Source organism: Carassius gibelio, chromosome A7 (genome assembly GCF_023724105.1).
Source record: "Carassius gibelio isolate Cgi1373 ecotype wild population from Czech Republic chromosome A7, carGib1.2-hapl.c, whole genome shotgun sequence".
In the NCBI taxonomy this organism is placed as follows: domain Eukaryota; kingdom Metazoa; phylum Chordata; class Actinopteri; order Cypriniformes; family Cyprinidae; genus Carassius; species Carassius gibelio.
In genome coordinates this window covers 160,824-184,366 of record NC_068377.1, presented here as the reverse complement: position 1 = coordinate 184,366, position 23,543 = coordinate 160,824, and the positions used below count along the sequence as shown (strand labels likewise).

At 36.9% G+C, this 23,543-nt stretch overlaps 2 protein-coding genes and 1 pseudogene across 3 annotated transcripts; all 3 read right to left on the bottom strand.

Annotated features, from left to right (window-relative positions):
- The window catches only part of LOC128017598 (gastrula zinc finger protein XlCGF7.1-like), a 30,805-nt pseudogene extending 8,419 nt beyond the window's left edge, over nt 1-22,386 (bottom strand).
- On the bottom strand, nt 10,156-14,949 carry LOC128017589 (uncharacterized). Of its 2 annotated transcripts, XM_052603032.1 has the most exons (7): nt 14,644-14,949; nt 14,250-14,352; nt 13,840-14,084; nt 13,696-13,749; nt 13,364-13,560; nt 12,138-12,297; nt 10,156-10,340 (listed from the first exon to the last, which is right to left on the bottom strand). In XM_052603032.1, exons 1-7 carry the CDS (start codon nt 14,906-14,908, stop codon nt 10,204-10,206), a joined length of 1,161 nt encoding a protein of 386 aa, XP_052458992.1. In that variant the 5' UTR covers nt 14,909-14,949; the 3' UTR covers nt 10,156-10,203. The 2 variants fall into 2 exon arrangements, with proteins under 2 accessions (XP_052458992.1, XP_052458993.1); XM_052603033.1 differs by lacking the exon at nt 14,250-14,352.
- On the bottom strand, nt 17,931-22,261 carry LOC128016367 (uncharacterized). The gene is made up of 2 exons (XM_052600846.1): nt 21,136-22,261; nt 17,931-19,074 (listed from the first exon to the last, which is right to left on the bottom strand). Exon 2 carries the CDS (start codon nt 19,047-19,049, stop codon nt 17,931-17,933), a length of 1,119 nt encoding a protein of 372 aa, XP_052456806.1. The 5' UTR covers nt 19,050-19,074; nt 21,136-22,261.
- Nucleotides 22,387-23,543: the final 1,157 nt, after the last annotated feature.

Genomic DNA, 23,543 nt, shown 5'->3' with positions numbered 1-23,543 from the left:
TATCAAATCAAGAAATGAAACTTAAAATTAAGCAAACGTTTTTGGTGAAACAAGGGGGATTTACTATTAAAGTTAATACATGGAAGAAATGTTGTGTGATTTTTCCAATGTACATCCTACTAGAGCTGCAACTAACAATTATTTTTTCTGTCGACTAATCTAACGATTATTTTTCGATTAGTCGACTAATCTAACAATAATTTTTTCGATTAGTCGACTAATCTAACAATTATTTAATATAATATTTCAACCTTTATTCATTTTCAACCTATGGGGTTGAAGTTTTTACAGTATAAAATAAATAAGAGGCAAATAAAATTATTTTACTATGGTAAATATGAGCTTATGATAGCGTTTATAATTAAACAACAGTAGCCATAAATTTACAGTTGTCTGAGACGTCATGAAATGTTCTTTAGCATCACAAACCATAAAATGTAGTCAGGGTTCTGCTATGGTTTAGCATGGTTTCCAGAGATCTGGAGCTGAATCGGGGTAGCTCGGTGGTTTGTGACTGTTTGTGACTGTTGTGTTTTAAGGGGCCGTTCACATATCACGTCTTTTGCACGCTCAAGTTAGTTATTTCCAATGTAGGCACACAATAAGCGCGCTCATAATGGAAGCTACGCGGTCGCGACACGCTTGTTTTTTCCAGGCGCGTCCGCACCGCATCGAGTTAAAAACATCTCAACTTTTCAGAATGCCGCAAGCTCAAGAATATCAGACCTGAACCAGGAAGTTGGTCACCAGATCACACGGTAACCAGTTAAAGGGACAATAAGTAACTTTTTAGGTATTTTATTATCTAAAATCAATATTTTTATTCATAAATATGCCCTCAATGGTGTACAAATACCTATGCCAATGTTTAAACTAATCCTCGTAAATGAAGAATTTATTATCTTTATATACATGGGACGGGTAGGTCGACGGAGGCTTCCATGTACTTCCGCCATCTTGCAAAACTATAATAGCAGAGAGGGACAAAAAGTACTAAGCCAACGCGTTTCCACAACGCGTTTTCGGTCAGAGCCAGAAACGCAGGTGCAGAGCAGTGAGAGGCGCTTGAAACTGCACCGGCAAGTTTAAAAGTCTGGATTGCATTCTTATTATGGACCACACATATGCCGCGCCACAGGAGAAGAAAACATCATCGCCAAAACAGTCAAAAATAGAACGTAAAAGGAAACGTGACCGTAGATTACAGAAAACAAGAGTTAATGTCGGGGAAGCTTTTTCTAGGTGGAAAGAGCTAATGCTGGATAAAGATTTCAAAAGAGACGCTGAAGTGGCCAGTTTTCTTCTCGACAGGTAAGTCAGTGTTACAATCTATATTACAATATTTTTTTTATATCTAACAATGCACATTATTCAGAAAATATAACGAATAAAGAAGACATAACTACTAATTACAATATTTCATGTTTTCCACAGTCAGTAATTCATACTGTAACATTCGTTTGTTTATGGTCATGTTGCAGTTTGTTTGAAATAACACACCTGTTCACCTGAAGGAAAACATTAGAAGACATCCCGTCAAAGCTTTTTGGTACATATCGCCTACCGTAGATGCAACGCGCATTTGAAAAAGCGAGGCGCTGGAGAGCAAAATTAGTTTGAATGCAAAATACAATTTCACCACTAGATGGGAGTAATTCCTACTTAGTGTCCCTTTAAACCGTAACACCGGAGAGCACCAAGATGTTTTCCTCTGAGGTGCTCGCGCATCGCAGTTGTGCTGCCGTGGTACACCATATCGGTTTTTCAAAGGGAACAAAGGGCCATTTTATTTGTCCTCTGTTTAAAGTATTCCCATACTTTTGATAACAGTGGCCTCTGTTTTTGTGATATAATGCAACTTTCCCCATTCCCAGTATGCCATTACGCGAGATGTAAACAAACAGCGTGACGCTTCGATGCATTTCACACACATTGACGTATTTTTGTAGTCGATGTAATCGATGACTTCGACGCGTCGTTGCAGCACTACATCCTACTGAACAATATACTTCAAAACCGGACTTTTATTTTGATGGGTTTTAAAATAAATGATTACCTTTACAATTCTGTGCATGTGAAATGATGCATTTGCTCAAATCAAACGGTCAGATGCTCATGAATTAACTCTCAGAGCAGTTCTGGAGATGTTGTTCATGTGTTTTCATCCTCATTAAATCAGTCGGCAGACGCTGAAATCACCGCGAGAGTCAACTGAATTAACTGTGAATTTCGTTTTTATGAATGGATTCAGTCCACATTTTCCGCATCGCGGAAATCATAGAGCCCTACAATTATCACAGTATGATGTAATCTCTCACACTTGAACTTCTGTTATTGAACACTCAAGTGATTATCTAATCAGAATAAAAGAGCAGCGCTGAATCACACACCCCTCTCTCTGTTCAGCGTGCACGTGTCTAAACACACAGCACGTGTTGTCAGTGACTTCAACCACTAGAGGCCGATCTCGCACTGTATAATGAAAACAGAGCCTTCTCAGCCGCTCCAGCAACAGCCGCAACCCAGAAAACTATCAGACGCTCCAGCAAGGGACGAAATGCTGGAAAACTATCGGCATGGATTTTTGCTGATAACTGATTGTTCCAGCAATCAACTATCAGTGCCAATTAATGGTCGACCTCTACTTTTAAAACTACATTTCATGACACGGTAACAGTAATATTCTGAAAATCATCCGAATAAAAATGGTGGTTGAAAATGCTGCATGAACTCAACTGGCACAAGCCCCCCCATGACAAGAATCCGCGTCTGTTGTGAAGTTAATTTCACGCGTGAATGAAGTATCTAAACTCAAATTGTTCAAGCGTCCAACTAAGCATGAATAGCATGATTTATTCATGCAAGTCGCATCTGGTGTGAACGTAGCATAAGAATTAAAAGATATTTTGCCTACAGTAATGGGAGTGCCCCTTCTCAGGATCCTCCATGTTAACTACCTTCTGTTCCATTTGAGATGTAAATTACCCTGGTGACCTGACTTAATGCAAATTCCAATTGTTAGTTTCTGTCTCCATCTCGGGGGATGCTTTACTGCTATTCATGCAGCTCCCGGATGTGAAATGCTGAATTTTCTGCTGTATTTGAACCACTGAATTTATGGAAGCATATTTTGTTAAGTAAAATGAAATGAACCAAAATATACCAGTCGAATACATCCTTCATATTTTTAAACAGATTGAATATTTAGGAAGTGAATTCAGGTGAATATGAATTATTTAATTTTTAATTCTGAAATAGTGTGTGAGATATTTTGAATTATACAATTCACAGCCTAAATAAATAACTATGTTACATTTCAGGACCTAAAAATACCCTGAAAATACAAGGCATTAAAAAAGCAAGCACTATTAATTCAATGGATTATTTTTTTTTTTTTCAGTTAGTGCAATTCCTCATGCTTTTTTCTTATTCCAAAGACATTTGTCATTCATTTTCTTCCATAGGAGTATCACTATAAATAGTTTTATCAGATAAAAAGAAGTCTTTAATATCTGTATTGTTGGCATGGGCGCCGTATAGGGGGGGAAAGTTAGGACAAATCCAAAGGCCCTTGACTGACAGGGGGCCCAACAAAAAGGTAAAAACTAATTTAAAATTTGTATTATATTATACACTATAAAACACAGAGTATATTTCAAATAATAATAAAATGAATGATGTCTTTGATTTTACTTATTTTGGCAATAAAAGTTAAATATCACCATTGACCAAAAAATAAAACATCCATATTTACCAACCACCCCCTGTATCTGCATGAAATGGTCCTGCCTTAGCGCATTCATCAGTAGCCGCATTTCCACTGTCGGGCCAGTGAGAGCCAGGGCTTAAAATGGGCTGGCTGGGGCTCATAGCCCCGGGCAAGTAGCACCGAGGCCAGAATAGCACAGGGTTTCCACAGTAGAGCCTGAAGCTCCGCTGTGTTTCACTAAAACACACCCTTTACACTTCTCTCAGGAACAACGTCACGCAACCCCATAATTTCACCAACAAAGAGAAGTTATCAGAAAACTAAGAAATAAGTCACAGGAACTAGCGCGATCATAAAACGAACATGATAAAAGTGGCCGTGTGTTTGTATGCTTTGTTAAATATTCAAATTCAAAAGCATCAATGTTTTACTATAGTAGAATAAGTGATACATTGATCATAATGAATTAATTCATCAGGACTCAAAATTAAATCACACAGAAATAAATGTATTTGTATTTTATTTATTTTAAACGCTTATAAAAATAGCCTGCTTATTCATTCGAGCTGCTTTTTGTTATGATCCGCAGCGCTGACTCTCTATTTTTATAAAAGCACCCGAACAAAAATCATTTTATTTTGATGACATATTCTACACATAGCTAAACTCTTGAGATGAGACTTATGACAGATAAAATATGTTACTAAATGAAAACACAATTGTGATAAGAAATAAGACTGACGTCTGATTTCTCCATGTGGTTGTATTAACCTTGTTTGCTATGGTAATGTTAATGTTTATTGTGCATAGTCTTTTACATCGCTTTTAAATATTTCTTCCTTGTATGGTAATCATAATCCACATCGGATCAAGTTATTTCAAACACTAGCTGCTAACTGAAAGTGAGTTTTGAGCTCAACTTATTTTAAAAAGTCTGTAATACTGGTGTTAAAGCTGTTATCTTTCTGTAATGATCTGAAGCGCTGAAACTTTCCAGATGCGGAGAAACTCTGTGTGGCGAGTGGGGCGGGGCCGAGAGCCTTGGGAACAGGGAGAGGCCGGTGGAGTGATTGAGAAATGAGTGACACCTGCGCCACTCACCGGTCTCGTGTTTTATTTTGTGTTTTGATTTTGTTTGTGTGCAACAGTCGTCTGCGAGGGACTGTCGCGCTGTTTTGTATTTATTTTATTATTAAAGCTTTCATTTTGATTGTCCGCCGGTTCCCGCCTCCTTCTTCCCGATGATTATGAAGTTTGTGTTGTTACACTCTGCCTTTGTTCATAACCACTCCTCTAGCCCCAGCAAGGTTTTCGTCGGGCCAAAAAACCCGGCCCATTGGCCCCAAAGAAGCCCTGACAATGCACGATCAAGCTCCGGAAGTGACAGTGGAAACGCGACTGGCCCTGGCATGCACTAGCACGCTCGGTTTAAGCTCGACAGTTAGTTGCAGACAGTCAATTAATGCACGGCACGCTATCAGTGTTAATTTCGTTAATGAAGTCAATGACGAAAAATATTTGTTAACATTTTATGTGCGACTAAGACAAGAAGTTGATGAGCTAAAAATAATATCTGATGACGAAATTATGATGAAATTTATGCCGCGTTTTCGTTAACTAAATGAGACTGGACTACAATGTTATTTGAGGACTACCGGACATTCAAAATGAATCCTATAGGCTATTGTCTTTCAAAATGTGCGTCCCTGTCTTTGGATTGCGATCGGATAAGGGCCCTTTGCATATCTAGTCAGTATAACAGCTGCAGTGGATGGATAAACCACCAAAATGCGAACTAGCGATCTGAAACAATGGCCTCAGCACCCAAAGGGGCAGAGATGAGGTGACCAGACGTCCCGTTTTTCCAAAGAGTAATAAATCATTGTCGATTAACTTAAATTTAGTGAAGACGGGATAAGCGAAATCACGCTGATAGAAGTGCTCTCTCTCTCGCTCCACTTCCTCAGTTCAAATACATAGATCAGTTCTCAGCACTCAAATACACACACAGCAGTCCAGATGTTTATCGTGTAGAGTATCTCACGTAAATACAGTAGGTTATGGAATAAGTGAACGTGAACAGGTGTGTGAAAACTTAATGTGTCAGTATTTAATGCATGTCTTCCGTCTTAAAAGGACAGCATTCCAAATTAAATACCTATGTCATTAATTGTAATCAACAAAAGACGTTAAATAAATGTATACATGTTAAGTTAAACCTACAGTATCTGAAAAATGAGTTTAATTTGTATCTGTATTGTATTTATCTTATTGTGCTTTTAAAAAATATTATATATATATATATATATATATATATATATATATATATATATATATACACATATATATGAAATAAAAATGAAAATTGTCATAATTTATTCAAGATTTTCCAAATGTATTTCTTACTTCAAATTTCTCATAAACTTAATTGATTTGGTTTAAAGAGAGAAATGCCTTTCAACCTGTTACAACGTGATGAACCACAGAAATGATTTTGGAAACATTATTTTAAGGTTCAAAATTTTACATAGTTTTGCTTTAAAAACATTTTTATGGGGGCTTTTAATCTTGCATCAAATAGTGAACTGCATACTGTATGCAGACTTGTATTTACAAATCACCAGCAGTAAATATTGTGCTAGTACTAGTATTGAACTACAAGCAGCAAGACAGTTGCAAGCCTTTGATTAGAGTTATGTAAAGCTTTTGACGGGACAGTTAGGTCCAAGAGATTTGGTGACAACAGCTGCGCAGAGGGGGCCCAATTCGATTTTTTTTTGTCATGGGGCCCAAAATTCCTGGCAGTGCCCATGATTGGTGGTATCTCAGATAGTAGGTAAACTCCTTCTTGAGATCGATGATCAGCCTCAAAAATCCTGATCTGAGCACTAGTGATGGGAAGTTTGGTATTTTTCCTGCGAACCGGCTCTTTTGGAATGTTCGATTCAATAAACCGGTTGAAAAAAAACAGTTCACCGGTTCTTTACACTCGACGCAATGACATCACGTCTATCAAACATTCAAATATATCAAGTCAGTAATCATAACTTTAGTCAGTTAAAAGCCTCATAATCATGAAAGGTTTACAATTAAGTTTTGCAACAACGGATGCAAATACAGTAACCGTTTCGGAGATCTGTACTTTACTTGAGTATGTTTTATTTGCATCTACTTTCACTCTTACTCCACTACTATATTAAAGACAAAGTTTACTTTTTACTCCGATACATTTCCCCATGCCCGCTACAAGTATTTATTACACTTATTTTACAAACCAATGAAAAACCTGGTTTTCTTTTGGAAAAAAAAGAACGTGCGAGTTCTCACCAACATACGCTCACACAGCAGTTAGTTCGAGGTGGAAGATGACCTCTAAAACAGATTATAGTGCAGCTCTTGCTGCCTGCAATGATCCCGAGATTCCCGACAGGGATCACCCATGGCCATATCTCAAGGATATGTTTGAATTCACTGAATTCAAGGGAGATTCTTATCGGCTGAATGTCTTCTTTGCCTGCCATGGGTGAATGAAATTTCAGTAGGGCTGAAAAAAAAAATCTCATCAGTAAAGATTAGGGCTGCACAATGTGTCGTTTAAGCATCGAAACCGCGATGTACGAATCCACGATAGTCATATCGCAGGATGTGCGATGTAGGCTGTCATAGTTGATCCATTATTCATTAACTGTACAGGCCAGCTGCTCCCCGGCCCTTGACGAATGTGATTCGCAGATTCATTGCACAGCTTAACCATCATAGAGTGAAAGTTTATCATTGACAGGACTGAAAACCACATGCAAGTTTAACAGGGCAGAGAGAGAGAGACAGAGAGAGAGCGAGCGAGAGAGACAGAGAGAGAGCGTGCGCGAGAGAGACTAGCGCGCGAGAGAGAGAGCGAGCCGTCATCAAACAACACTAGCGCTGTATTGCTCTCTCTCCCCCGCGCATATTAATCAATTGACACTATGGTGTCGATGTTTAAAACATTTAAAATGAGAATGTAAGTGTGCTCACCCCATTTTTGTTTGTAAGAAAAAATATCGCAATATATATTGCAGGAAAATTCCAGAGGACCAGAGAGAAGGAAATTAATAGTGGAATAAAGTTGTTATTTTGGGGGGTTTTTTGCGCACAAAAAGTATTCTCGTCGCTTGATAAACTTAAGATTGAGCCACTGTAGTCACTTGGACTATATTAATGATCTCTCTAAAGGGGGGGTGAAATGCTCGCTTTCACTCAATATCCTGTTAATCTTGAGTACCTATAGAGTAGTGCTGCATCCTTCATAACTCCAAAAAGTCTTTAGTTTTATTATATTCATTAGAGAAAGATAGTCTGTACCGATTTTTCCCGGAAAAACACGACCGGCTGGAGGCATGACGTGTGGGCGGAGCTAAAGAATCACGAGCGCAAGTAAGCGAGCGGGCTCGAACCCGGGTCTCTGGCATGGGAGGCGGACGCACTAACAAGGAGGCAGAGATATTTTAAGCAGTTTTACTCACCGCCTGCAATTCCAACACACGATCGTGACCCTTTTTCGTTGGGACTGCATTATCCTTAAGAAATAAACGATGTGCAAATCCGTCGTCAAACTGGGCCTTGTTTGTAAAACAAGCATCTTCGAAATGCAGGGAACAAACAAAAACACTTGCACAACTCCGTTGATGCTCTGTAAAAATAAACTCCATCCTCTGGTACCTTAATTTTTTTTTGGTAATCTGTGCAGGGTTGTCTTGCCCTGGCAACCAAAAACACACTTCTTTTGTGACAAGTCGCGACGCTCTCGCTCTGATCCGTGAATGTCTGTGCTCTCAGTGCTCTGCTATACGGGAGCGCGTGCTCTTCCGGCAGAAGAGCCCTTAGGACCCATATAAGGAAATTCCGCTCCATCTAACGTCACACAGAGCCATACTGGAAAAAAACTTTCCGAAACTTGTGACAAACCGGACGTACAACTTAATTTTTTTAACTTTGTCCATGTTTAGCATGGGAATCCAACTCTTTAACAGTGTAAAAAACTCAGTATGCATGAAATAGCATTTCACCCCCCCCCCCCCCCCCCCCCCCCCTTTAATAACTTTTCAGGGCCAGCATTTCATTCCCGTAGAAGACTATGGAGGAGTGAGACAGCTCTCAGATTTAATCAAAAATATCTTAATTTCTGTTCCGAAGACAACCGAAGGTCTTACGGGGTTGGAACAACATGAGGGTGAGTAATTACTGACAGAATTTTCATTTTTGGGTGAACTATATCTTTAAAGAGGTGGTTCTTGCTCATTGATATTCTGAAACAGCCTTACCTTGTATCTTGCACATCTTCTGTTTGATGCAGCTATTATGTTATGGAACATGTCTATTAAAAGTTCAACCCCTATACTGCGATAAGGTGCTTCATTGTCTCTTTTGATTGTAAATCTAACAAATTCTTAATTGCAGCTAATCTCATAATTTTTTCAATTAAAACATTGCATATCACTCCCAAAAGAACTGATCTGCTTAATTATTGATATTTACAGTTAATTTGAATATTTACTTTTTAATTCCGGTAAGTATGTTTTAAATAGGATACTTTTGTACTTTTAATCAAATTATGTTTGAATGGAGGACTTTCTACTTTTGTCATTTTTTATTTAGATACATCTACATTTACTTGAGTATAACTTTTGAGTACTTTTACCACCCCTGCTAACCCGCACGTGCTGAAGTCCAGTATCAGCTGCTCTACTCGTGTTCACATTCTGTTAACTACAAACTCAATTTGTGAATCTGTCATCGTTAACACAGTACAGATATTTCATAATTCATCCCTTAAACTTTAAAGTCTTTCTTTAGAGTCTTAATTATTGTCCAACTTCCCTGAAAACCCCTTTGGACTATATAATCTAACTTAATCTACAATTTAACAAAATATGTAGATTAATCTTTTAAAAAAATGTGTGTATATATATATATATATATATATATATATATATATATATATATATATATATATATATATATATATATATATATATCACACTTTCCGATGTTTAACAAAATACTTTAAAAATTATCATGAGCCGTATCCCAGATAGCAAAATTTCTCTGGCCCACCTCTGGGCCATATCCTTGCTCTGGTTCTGGCCCAGTTCTGGCTGGGTCCCCGGCCCAAAACTGGCCCATTTACTGAAAGCATACATAAACAGTTTCCTCTGGCCCAGAAGCGGCCCACACCCTGTAAAAAGACTTAGTGTTTTTATCTGGCCCAGGTCTGGCCCAAATACACTAAGACACTTCTGGCTGAGAGTCGGCTTGGTCCCCGGGCCAGATGTGGCCCAGAAACTGCCAAACATACTTAAATTTATCAGGAAAACACAAATACAACCATTTACATTTTTTAAGGGATTTTATTAAAATAACGAACAAATACATATTTTAGAACATATACATGAACAAATGCAGAAACCCTTTCATGCCCACCCACCCCTCAACACAGACAGAGACACAAGTGCACTTTAGACAGCTGCCTTCTCCAAAAGCCGTCTCTTGCGCCCGCCCTCTCGATCGGCTGCTAGCTGGAGCCACCTTCTTATGGTCCCTTCAACCTCCATTTCAGCGGCATTAGCAGTTATGGGGTTTCTCCGAACTGCACCTTTTGAAATAAAGAAATACATGTTGTAAGGTCTCTATGAAATTTAAAATCCCTAGGAACAATTTCTCAATACTTTGGTTATCATTGCTCTTTTATACATAGATCTTTTATATGACTGGATGAGATTTTTTTTCTCTTTCACTCAAATGTAATCACTTCCAAACATACGTAAATACGTAAATACAGACCAGAAGACCAAATTCAAAGACCATAATATAAAACTGAATAAAACATTAATTTGCTATTTCTACAAGTATACCATTCAGAAATATATTCCAAATCTAAAATTACAAAAGAATTAAAGCCTTTCAATTTCATTACCATTTATACAAGCTTAGTAATAATATTGTACTGTAATATATGTTAACATGGACCATGTAACATACACCTACTGCAGTAAATTCTAATCAGTAGGGAGTTTCATTCTTGTTTAATAAATACATTTTATAAAATAAAAAATTGTGTTATGCTTCTCATTGCTCTGAGTAATGCACTTTTCATTATATTGACTTCCATTAACATGCACACAAATGTGGGAAACGGTAAATGCAAGCACAACATCATTTTGTTGCATTCTAAATTTACTTAATTTATATTATATATTTTACATTATTAATATAATATTAAGATTGATAAAATAATTTCCTATTAATATTAAGCATAATTTTGATATTTTGATCAGTATAATAATAATAATAATAATAATAATAATAATAATAACAATAATAATAAAGTAAAATGACAAAACTAATATTTATGGTAGTAATGGCAATTATTTATTTTAAAATTAATTAATATTTATATTATTTTAATTTATTTTATATATTATTTTGCATTATTAATAATTAATATAATATTCAGATTGATTAAATCATCTACTATTTATATGAAATATAATCTTTATATTTGTATTATTATTATTATTATTATTATTATTACAACAGTAAAACTACAAAGCTAATATTTATGGCAGTAATGAAAATTCTTTACTTATGTTTAATTTTAAAAATACTTAATATTGTACATTATAATTCATAATTAATATAATATTACAATTTATTAAAAAAGCGACTAATAATATTAAATATCATTTTAATAGTTTAATCAGTACGATGTTGATGATGATGATGATAATAATAATACAGTAAAACTATGGTAGTAATGACAATTCTTTATTATTTGTTTAGTTTTAGAATTAATTAATAATTATATTGCTTCAATTTATTTTATACATTATTTTACATTATTATTTATAACATTCAGAGTGATTAAATAATCTATTAATATGAAATATAATTATTATTATTTTATTATTACAGTAAAAATACAAAACTAATATTTATGACAGTAATTAAGTTTACTGCTTATTAATAATATATTATTTTAAATTATTCTAAATAATTGTTATAATATTCAGATTGATTAAATACAAATTATTATAGAAAAAAAATTATAATAACAACTGCAAATGTGTTAGCAAGTAAACTGCATTTACTCGTACCCACTACAGAAATAGCTAACTTTGTATGTAAACATATATAGGCCTGGTTTCACAGACAGGGCTTAGACTAAGCCAGGATTAGTCCATAGTTCAATTAGGACATCTAAGTAATTTTTTTTATAAATGTGACTTAATAAAAAAATAATTGTTATGCAGCTTGAGACAAAACAAAGGCACTGATATATTTAAAGATCAGTCAGTACAAGTTTCTTTCAGTTGAAATAGCTCAGAATTACATTTTAGTCCGGGACTAGGCTTAAGACTTGTCTGTGAAATCGGGTATACTGTCTCCTTACCAATCACAACCTCTCTGAGTTGAAGAGTGGCCACTGAAGTCTTTCCATTGACTCCTCTCCAATTAAGGTTCTTCGCCAGAGAGTTGGCAATCAACCTCTTTAATATGCGCCAGGTGCAGTCGCGCACATCTGCCCCACCAATGAGCCCCAACCAGTTTATCTGAAATAGAATTAAAAAAAGAAAAAAATTCTCAATAAAACATTTTTGTATATCCATTGTTTAAATATGTATATTTCAACAATTAATTAAAGTACAAAAAATATATAATTAAAGAAAGGTTGTTATAAAAACGGTCAGGAAATTATCCAAAGATATTTGAAATTGGACAAAGATGTTTGTTTTGCTGTTTCCACCCCCTTTCTATTACTACAAGTGCCATTCCTGAAGGCACAGAGGTGCTGACATTGATCAAGTCCTGTGTCAACATGTGTACACATCGATGGTCTTCTGATTGTCACCTTTTGCACAGTGGGTGAAGCTGTAATCTGCTGAATAGTCACTTTGAATGTCTCACATTTGGTTTTTATACACATGGCCAAAGAAGGGATAAAAGAAGATTGTAACTGTTGCTCTGTCACTTTCCTCTGCTGCCTCCTTTCTTTGCTGGAGCTCTTCTTGGGGCTCTGCTTTCTCTCCCTCTTTTTCTCTAACTAGTGATTCAAGGTTAATAGTGAAGTTGCAATACAATATACTCCCTCAATGCTCTCCCACATATTTAGCTATTCTAACGGCACTTATTTCCAATGTTGGTATAAGTGGCAGTGCGTGGTAATAGACGAGAAATGCACAGTTTTATACCATTGTGCTGATAACGCTTCTTAGTCCTTTGGCTATCCTACAGCCTGAACCACTGTAGAGAAACCACCCTTACAGCCTGGGTCCTGGAGGGTTTAGCTCCAACCCTTATCAAACACATCTGAACACACTTATCAGTGTCTTCAGGATTACTGGAAGGCTATAGGCATGTGATATATACTAGGGTTGGAGCTAAACTCTGCAGGGATATCGGCGCTCCAGGAGCAAGTTTGCCCATACCTGGTATGGTAATATACATGGTCAATTGCATAACAATTTGGCACCCAAGAATTACGACAAGATTGATTCCAGAGAGCGTATCATTACAGCCCTAATTTATGTACCAGTTAAAACAAAACAAAAGATCAGTAACCGTGTAATTGTGCAAACAATTGTAAAAAAAAAAAAAAAAAAAAAGAAAGCATCTTACCAGTTTTTGCTTGTAATCTGGGCTCTGCTGAATCCTTTGCTCAAGGCTGAGCAGTCGTGGAAGGTCTTGCAGGGGCAGCAAACCTTCCTCAATGTCCAAAAGCTGTCCCTGGTCTTCCCGCAGCTGCAACAATCTGAGGATGGTGGTTTGCTGGTCCAGCACCATCTCTAATTTTGTTAAAACCTCCCTCAGCAGGGCTAAGTTAAAGACATTTACAATATTTTACAATTATAATACACACTACAAAACTGTACAATGTCATCCTCAGTCTTATTTAAAAAACGATAAACTTAAAAGTAAGATGACTGAGTGGAAATCACTGTAGGACCAACCTGGTTCGGATGATTGCTGGGGGGCAATTCGGAACGTCTGACAACTCCGCAGCGCTATAAAAGAATTTGTGAATTGAGGAAAAAGTCTTACAAATGAAATACTTACAAAAGAAAGTCAAATAAAAAGCGAAGGAATACACTCACGTGGGACATCGTCCATCGGCTGCCAATTTTGCAACATCTCTGTATATGACCCTTGTGGTGGTGGTGGTGGTGGTGCTGCTGCTGCTGGCAATGTGGTGATGGGAACAGGGGTGAAAGTGGTGTTTGGGATGACTACAGGGAGGTTTACAGTGGGGGCAGGTGGAAGAAGTTGCTTGGGGGGTGGGCCAGACTCCTCCTCTGAATCCAGTAAGCAACCTCCAGGTGGGCCAATTCGAACACTCTTCCTATTTTAAACAAAAAAATAATTAATCAAAATGAAATGTAAACTTCTAAATCGCCTTCTTAACTTCTTGCTAATTCTAAAAAATAAATCTGGAAAACAGGTCTTTAAATACAGCCTGAACGCATCAAGAAATAGCACCAGTGACATGCTGAACAAATATCTGTACATTTTACGCCTTGGTGGTTTCTGTCCAGACATTTCTGCGTCTGACTGGAGGTCTGACCAGGTCTCTGCCTCTTTAGCCTTCCTTCTGCCCTCTTCATAGCTGTCTGCAAAATTCAGTTGAATTTAACGTTTTCAAAATTTCTTCGGGATCACTCAATTAGATAAAACTTAGTACTTCAGTAGGCTAATCTTATGAATTACACATACAACATATCAACACAGTGCTGAGCCTAATAATGGTCTGTTAGGCTGCTGAGTGGACAATATAATCTAATAATGGACTACAGAATTCTATGATCCCACATTAAATAACAATTAACTTATGATCAAGAATAAATGAAGTTACAATAATGTGGAAGAAAAAGTGAAACCTAGCATGAAAATGTAAAATTTACCTGTTGAAAACATTGTTCGGACTTCCCAACTTCCCCAGTCACAGTTAGGAGGTGTCTTGTTTTTAATGGCCAGGTGAAGGGCCATACCCCTCAGTGAATTAGGCCAATAGCACTGGCCATTCTCCACCCAAATGGCTGGAACCAGCTCCACCTCATGTGACTCAACAAATTCGACAATTTTGAACATGTCTGTTTGGAAAAAAAAAGAAACAAGTGTAGTATTTACAAGTATATACACAGGTGTCAACTTTTTTTTTGCACACATTCACTACATTGCCAAAAGTATTTGCTCACCCGCTTCCAGTGAACAGGTTTGACTACTTTAGTCATTTCCATTAATACAAATCTTAATGTTAAAGCTAATTTTATAGCAACAGTTTGGACAGGACCCTTTTCTATTATAATTTGACAATGCCTCTATGTATGAGGCAATCTTGGTGTTTGGTGATGAGTTTTTAGCTCAAGGTCTGCATTTAAAGTCACACCAGAAGTGTTCAGCTGCGATTAGGAGTTGGCTTTCTGCAGACCAGTCAAGTTCTTCCACAATGACTCAATCAATCATTTATTTTTTAAGATTTTTTTAAGCCTCATACACAGAGGCATTGTCATGTTATAATAGAAAAGGGTCATGTCCAAACTGTTACTATAAAATTAGAATATCATTATATGCTTTAACATTAAGATTTGTACTCAAGGATATTACTAAAGTAGTCAAACCTGTTCACTGGAAGAGGGTGAGCGAATACTTTTGGCAATATAGTGTATGTGTTTTTTATTTTTCTGCCCTGACACCCAGATAGTTAATCAAAAATGAAAATTTTCTGTTACTTTTTTCTTGAGCAAAACATTAAAGACGATTTTTAGCTGAAGATTTTTGTGTTCCTTGGTTATTCACAGAATGCAAGTCAAAGAATTACATCCCTTTTAGAATCAAAATAAAAACTATACAGGCAAACCAAGATTAATACCCATGTGTACGTCGTTATGCAACAAATTAGTAAATTTACAGCAGAATTAAATTTTCGGGTGAAATGTCCCATTAAAGCACAACTCCACTTCCAGAATAAAAATAAGTCCACCACTGAAGTACACTATAAAGAGAAAAATACTGGAATGTTTTCCTAAATAAAATTAATTTCTTTGCAACTGAAAATGACTATGCTGCACAACATTGCCAACCAGACCGGTCTTAATATCATTACCACCAAGACCCAAGTTATGTGCATCAGTTATGTGCATCAGTCCAATTGGATCACAGTTGATGGCAGCTTGTGAGGAATTCACCTACCTGGAAAGTTCATTTGGCACTGACAATGCAGTTGGCAAGATATTAATACACATCTTGGGAAGGCTCATAGCACCTTTGCTAGACTCTGGCCGACCTGTAAGTTATGTACTGTAGAGCTATACAGAAGAACAGTGTGGTGGTTGAGATCAAATGCAGACGGTTGAGATGGCTTGGGCATTTATTAAGAATGGACCAGCACCACATCCCGAATGTGGCACTTAAAATGGACAGCACCTGGTAAGAGAAGACAAGGAAGACCAAAGATCACCTAGAGGAGGACAGTGACATCAGAGCTGGAAGAAATGCATCTCACCTGGAGCGAGCCACAATATGAGGTCAGATGATAGTGGCCTTATGTCCCTATCCTTATGGGAATAAAGAGGATTAAGTAAGTAAGTAATGTTATTTGCTGTACCACACCACCTAAGATGCAGATGAGTTTGTTTCTTCATGGAAATAGATTTGGTAAAGTGTAGCTTCACATCACATGCTCATTAATGGATACTTTGTAGAGAAACAAAGGATAAAAACATCAAAATAATCCACACCACTCCAGTCCAGTCCACCAATTAATATTTTGTGAAGCCAAAAGCAGCACGTTAGTCTATCATCAAGACATTTTTAACTTAAAACTGTTACTTTTGGATGAAATACGAGTCTATAATGAAATGTCAGGAGATAAATCTGCACAAATCAAGCACTGTTTACACGCAGAAACAGTCTAAAACAGTGGACTTTATGACTTAAGCTGTTAGAAGCGTGCAACCTTTTTCTTCAAGACATTAACTGATGGACTGGATTGGTGTGGACTACTTGTGGAAAGTGATGTTTTTATTAGCTGTTTGGACTCTCATTCTGACGGCACCCATTCACTGCAGGGCATCCATTGCTGAGACAATGATGCAGAGACACATTTCTCCAAATCCGTTCCCATGAAGAAACAAACTCGTTTACATTTTAGAAAGGGTGAGTACAATTTCAGAAAGCTGCTTAAAAAATATTGAACAAGTAAAACATGAAAGACATTAGAAGTAGATGTGATTATGAACAAAGCTTGATGAAAATTAAGTGAACTTTGTTCAGTTCAAATGAATTTTGCAAAGCCCTTTTAAGAAAAGGGGAGAGCACAGCTTAAAAAAAAAGCTGCACAATAAGAAACGGCTAAATGAAATCAGTGGCACAAGTGCAGCAATGGCACTGCAACAAATTTGTCTTGATTTGGCAACCTCACATACTTCTCAACATGGTCAAATAACTGAATGGTTTTCAGCCTCGATGAGATTTTTCCAACCAGGTAGATGCCCAAATCACTTGAACTCAGAGGATACTCAAAAAATGGTTCCATTAATTCATATTCTCTGAAGACAATATATATTTTGTCCTGACACTGAAGGATATTGTCAATCAAAGCAATGCAGCCACCAATCTTAACACATCTGTCTCCCTCGCTTGATGCATCTATTTTGGTACCACCTATGACAAGCTCCTGGAACTGAAGTACAGATATGTTCATCATAGAGGGTGGAAGTGGGCCAGAATCATGCTCCTTCTGCAACCTTTTCTTTCCATGTGAAGCTTCATCATTTCCTGTAAAAGGATCCGAATAACCTGGGCTAGTGGATGATGCGGGGTTCTTATCATCTTTTTCATCTTACCTAGATAATCCTCAAATGGAAATCCGGATATTAGGTCAAGATTTCCATGTATTCGAACATCCTCAGAAAGATGGGTTAATCCATGAAGATTGTAAGTGACAAATTCTGGACCATACAGTTTGCCAAAATGTGTCACAAATGACACAAGTAATGTGTGTGCAAAGTCATGAAGATCTGCAGACAATGAAGGACTTGCAAGGATGAAAATGGCAACTGATAACAACATGAAATTGTTGTAGACTGAACCCGACAGCACATTTTGGAGAACCACTGGCCCCGTGTACAACAAGAACTGTCGCAACTCTGTGGCTTTCCACCGGAGTCTTTCTAAAAGCCCTCTTGGTTTACGAGCGAAATCCACGAGCGAAATCCGTAGGAATGAAACCTCTTAAGCCTACGAGTGCACTAGAGATAAGCTTCATCTGATGAGAAGACAAGCGGGATGGCAAAGGCCCTGATGCAATCCATAAATCCAACAGTCTCCGCACTACCCCAAGACAGACAAGGTGCATGTAATCATGAGGAAAGCATGACACCATGCCTATACCTACATCAGTTAATGGTGACTTTGTCACGTGATGATCTTCATCATTCAGCATTTTGAAAGACAGATCTGTCCGGAGTGCACTGTTGACTTCTGGAAAAGTCATTCTGTGTTTAAGATAAACACCTGTTTGAACACACTTGTCACATCCTGAGTAACCAGTATGACTTTTCGTTCCTTTAATGAAAGCTCTTGCTGGCGCATCACAGATGACAGAATTGACCTTCAAGAAGCACTGTTTCCCTTTGATGAAGAATCCTTTGCTTAGTTCTTGCAACTCACTGACAAGATCTTGTAAATATGCAACCAGACAACTTGGCTTTGAGACACCACAAAACAGAGCAATGACAACTGGCTTTTTCACAACACCCTGTAGCAAGCCAAGGATTGGCCAGAACTGTACTGAGGAACTCTTAAACAGAGGTAGTCCATCTACGTTCAGCTGCAATTTAAATTCATGCCTGTTTGGAATGTGAGACCAGATGCGATCCATGCTTTTTGCAAAAGCTTTCAAAATGCCGACATAGTGGTAGGTACCACCAGCAACAACTTGGATGCTGTAGGAGGTAGTGGTATGTAGAAGAGTTCTGGCATCCTTTGGTAGGAAAGGATGATGAACTCTCAAGATGGCCAGAAGTGCAGCCAAAGCTACTAAAGACACTCTGAAATGAACTGCCCAGTCGCACAAAGAGTCAGTTAGTGATGTACTGACATTTACTATGTCATCATCACTCTGCAAATCATCTTCACTGTCAAATTTATGTGATGCCTGACCCTGATCACCCTGATTCTGGTCCTCCTCTGTGATATTCACAGTGGCATTCTCTGCAGCTCCAGTGATCTGCATCTCATCAGGAAAGGAAGAAAATAAAGAACTCACCCTTTTCACTGCTCGTTTTCTAAGACTACGTCTATCCATGTTTTTACCTTTTTCTTTCTCCAACCTAAGGAAAAATACAAGTGAGAAATAAACATTAATCAACATTGACATTAACTAAATCATACACTTGTTTTAAAAACACTCATTTATTCACTGTGTATTGTAAATATATTAAACCAGTGGTGCAACCAGTGTAAAGGTATATGCAAGCTCCATTATACTCAAATATTATGTGGAAGCTGATCATCAAGATACATCAAGATATTTACATTTATGCCTACATTTAATCATGACAGACACTTATCCAAACCAAGTTACAAATGAGCACAATAGAACCAAAACATGAACAAAATGTTAAGTAAGTGCTATTATATTTATATATATATATATATTTAAGTCAGGTAGCCTAGTTAATATTAAAAAAAAAAAAAAAGTATATATATGTATATATATATATATATATATATATATATATATATATATATATACACACACACACACACATACATAAATACACACTGTATATGTTTTTAAAATGGCACAGATTTTTAAATACCTGAAAGTACACTCTTAATAGTCAGTGAAGCATTATAATGTGATATCTGGATAATCAAGTAATTTTAATAATGAAAGAACTTTAGTAATTATAATTAAAACTTGGAAACTGTATGAATGCAGAAATTTTAACTAAATTTAGAACTGATGGTGGTTCTTTGTTGATCATTCAGTGTTTCTGTAAAAAAGGGGGGGGGGCTAGCAATAATACTGATAAGATGATAATAATAATAATAATAATAATAATAATAATAATACGAATTCTACTAATAAGAACAGTAATGGATTCATGAATATTAATCAGGTTGTCTGCATTCGGTCAAACTGATTTGCTCTGTAGGTGAGCACCAGCCAATGAGATTCCGCTTGCGCATTAGTTCCGCCCACTACTAAGGAACTCCGTTATTTCTACAGAAAAATACAACAAAGAATATCATTCTGCATGTAATTAGACTCTCTCGCTCGTCCTCTCTCTCAATCTCTCAATTTGCGCGTGTAAGAAAAAGCTACGGCGAGTGGTCCGTCTTCACACTAGAGCTCACCGTACGTCAAACACAGGTGCACTGCGCGTGAATTGAGCTGAACTGCTCGACGAGATAAAAATCAGAAGTACACAGTCAGAATATTTAGCGCAGAATTTACACTTTATCTTCAACTCACACGGTGGCGAGTAAATCTAATAATATATTAGTCAATGGCTAATATTAGATATCATTTAGTCGCCAGAGTCAAGATATAGTCGCATATGCTAGTGCTTTACTCGCAAAGGGATGTCCCTGAGAAGAATCAACAGCACATTACGCATAACAGTTCCAAATGATTGAATGCATACAAATATTTACGGCTCATCTGCTTGCCTGCATCACCAATGGAAATATAGCTACAAAATTTGCTTTTTTAATTTCCTTTTAATGCGTTCAAATGAAGTATTGTTGTTTTTTTATAGTGAACTTATTTAAATACTGTAACGGGTGCTGTAAACTTGCAGTTTATTCACATAATTTTGTTTTTATTCTTTTAACGCTCGTGCTGCAGTTCTATGCCCTCCACCGCTTCGCACCAAGTTAGCGTTGAAAACTATATGATGTACACTTATGCAGTCAAAGTTCATTAAACCACTCAAGTAAGTTAATATTAACCCATAAATACTTTAAGCCAACACATATGTTTATTGTTGGCTTAAATCTAGTTAAATTATGCCTATATCTGGCCTGACTTTTTTTTTCTTTTTTTTTTTACATCCAACATAACGTTAGCTAAGCTAACGTTAATAACTGTACTAATAACTGTACTAGACGGAAGGAAAAATACAGAAAAATATACTTACTAAAGTGTGTATTTTATTTCTATGTCAAAAGATATTTAAGAATTCCTGCAACGCTAAAATGTGTTGACTAATTAACGTTACCCTAACAAATTGGAGAGTTCCGGTTTAGCTAACAATTTGTTGACAAATTTATTAACCGTTTTGATTGTGCTATATATATTACAAGACTATAGAATACCCTTAATAGTCTTAAAGAGACTTTGGTATTTCACATCTTACAAAATTAAATAATGCTCCACTTACCAGTTCAGGCGTCGAAGTGAGGTCCCTTTTCCCGCTCTGTGGGATTAGAATTGATGACGAAAGTCGTCTTGTGGCCGTTTCAAAGCAAGTGAGCCGACTGTCGCTCCACAGAATCGGGCCGTGTGCTTGATAGATATCCGTCTGCCGCATAATATTTATAAATGGCGCCAAACAGCGTGACGGCTGGTCTGTCAGTTCCAGTCGGGCAGCGTATGTCCATCCACAAAGACAATGCAATGTGCATGTTTATGTACCCTTTTTTAATTGTTTTTGTTGTTTCTGTAAATATTATTCTGTTATTATAATATTTAATAATAATTATTATTATTTTATCATGATTTTATCATCATCATGAAAAATCAACTGGGTAAAAATGGACATTACAAGTATTATAGGCCAGTTTTTGTTGTTGATATCATCATCATCATCATCATCATTAATTTCCAAGTCATTGCACCAAACAGCTCAGTCACACTTCAGCCGTAATAGGGCCAGATACAATGCAATGTACCTAATACAACTACAAGACGCCAGTCTTGGTGCGACCACGTGAGACAGTATGTCAGCCGACCCGGACTCCAGCCGATTGTGCCGACACTCAGCCAGAATCGGGCCGACTATGCTTGCTATCTGGGATCCTCAGTTCATCGGTTCTCAAATCGGACGCGTCCGAAAGAAACGGTTCTCGGTTCAGTGTACTGGTGATCCGAAACCCGATGCAACCGGTTCTTGACTCGAGAAACGCTCCAGCAGTGGGCATGTTCGTTCGTCATCTGGCTCTGCTCGGTGTTCATCTTCAGTTAGGTCTTCACAGCAGTTAGACAGTGTACTGTTTTAGTAAATGAATTACTACGGGATATTGTTTTATTCGGACTCAGAGGGAGTGTCAGTCACATTAAAAAAGTTAACCGCTTAAGTCATTTGTGGATTAATGCTTATTGGAGACGCGAATCGTTTCAAACGATTCAGTTCGATTTGGGGAACTGGTTCAACCGGTTCAATAAGAAGAACCGGTTAAATCGAAAAATTCGTTCGGACATCACTACTACGGAGTACCTACTTTCTTACATATTGTTGTAAGAACAAACTGTGTAACATGGGTTTCAAATATGAAATACAGTGAATTACTGACCTCTCCTCAGAAAACTCAACCCCAGCAGCGTCCGAAAGCTTTGACGACTCGCTCTCTTATCAGACAATGACTTCACAGACAGCGTTTGTTCACGGTTTCTCCCGACAGTGATTTCTTTCTTTCCTTCTGTTTATTGGCGTTTGGCAGACTAGCTTATTAGTGCGTTACCGCCACCAACTGAACTGGAGTGTGGAGCATCGATGTATGTATATCAGTATATGTATCATGTATGTATGGCATACTAAATAATACTTATAGTCATAAATAAATAAACAAATAAACAAACATCATTATATTCTTATATAATTTCCTGTATCTTTAAGATATTTCAACAAAGCAATTCTAATATTCTTATTCCTTTTTAGCATACTTAATATATCTACTAGCATCATGCTTCCACCTTCATCTATTACTTTAGCTTCTAGCATTTGTCCTTCGTTGTTATATGCTCTACAATGCAACAGTACATGCTCTACAGTTTCACAAATCCCACAATGCATACATAATCCATTCGGATGTTTCTTAATTCTATTTAAATTTCCATTCAATGCAGTATGTCCTATTTTAATTCTTATTATTACTGATTCTTCTCGTCTTCTTAATCCCATGTCATTGTTACGTATTCCTACTTCCTTTTGAATTCTATATAGATGTCGTCCAGTCTTCTCTTTCTCCCAAAGTTTCTGCCATACATTTATAAGAGCTTTCCTAATTATTGTTTTTGCTTCTGCCTTACTCATTTTTTATGGCAATTCCTATCTGATTCAAATTCAAAGAATTCTTAGCATGCTTATCTGCCTTCTCATTTACTTCAACTCCAACATGTGCTGGAACCCAAATAAATGAAATAAAAATGCCCTGATTTTCCATTCTATATGCTGCAGTATTTCAAGTATAACATATGGTCTGCAGTTAGCCTGATTTTATGCTTTTTAACGCAGCCAATGAATCTGAACATATTACAGTTTTTTTTTTTCATCTATTTTCCTCTACCCACTGGAGAGCCAAAACAATAGCTACCAATTCTGCTGTAAATACAGATAAAAATTCTGGGATTCTTTCCTTAATAACTATTTCATAATGTGGAATAACTACTGCTATTCCTGTTTTCATAGTTTCTGGATCTTTTGAACCATCAGTAAATACCTGTATCATTTCATAATACGCCTGATCCATATATGTATTAACTCTTATTTTTATTGGTTCACAATCCTGTTTCCTCACGCCATCTGTTAAATAAAAATCTACTTTAGGCATTACAAACATCCATGGTGGA

Bases quoted from the DNA above. Each gene is read 5' to 3' on its own strand.
- LOC128017589 (XM_052603032.1), bottom strand. From the start codon at position 14,908: ATGTGTGCAAAAAAAAAGTTGACACCTGTGTATATACTTGTAAATACT. The intron at 14,085-14,249 runs GTACAGATATTT...TGTTTAAAATAG, and splicing joins AAACCACCAAGGCGTAAAAT to GAAGAGTGTTCGAATTGGCC. The intron at 13,750-13,839 runs GTGAGTGTATTC...ATTCTTTTATAG, and splicing joins GCCGATGGACGATGTCCCAC to CGCTGCGGAGTTGTCAGACG.
- LOC128016367 (XM_052600846.1), bottom strand. From the start codon at position 19,049: ATGGATAGACGTAGTCTTAGAAAACGAGCAGTGAAAAGGGTGAGTTCT.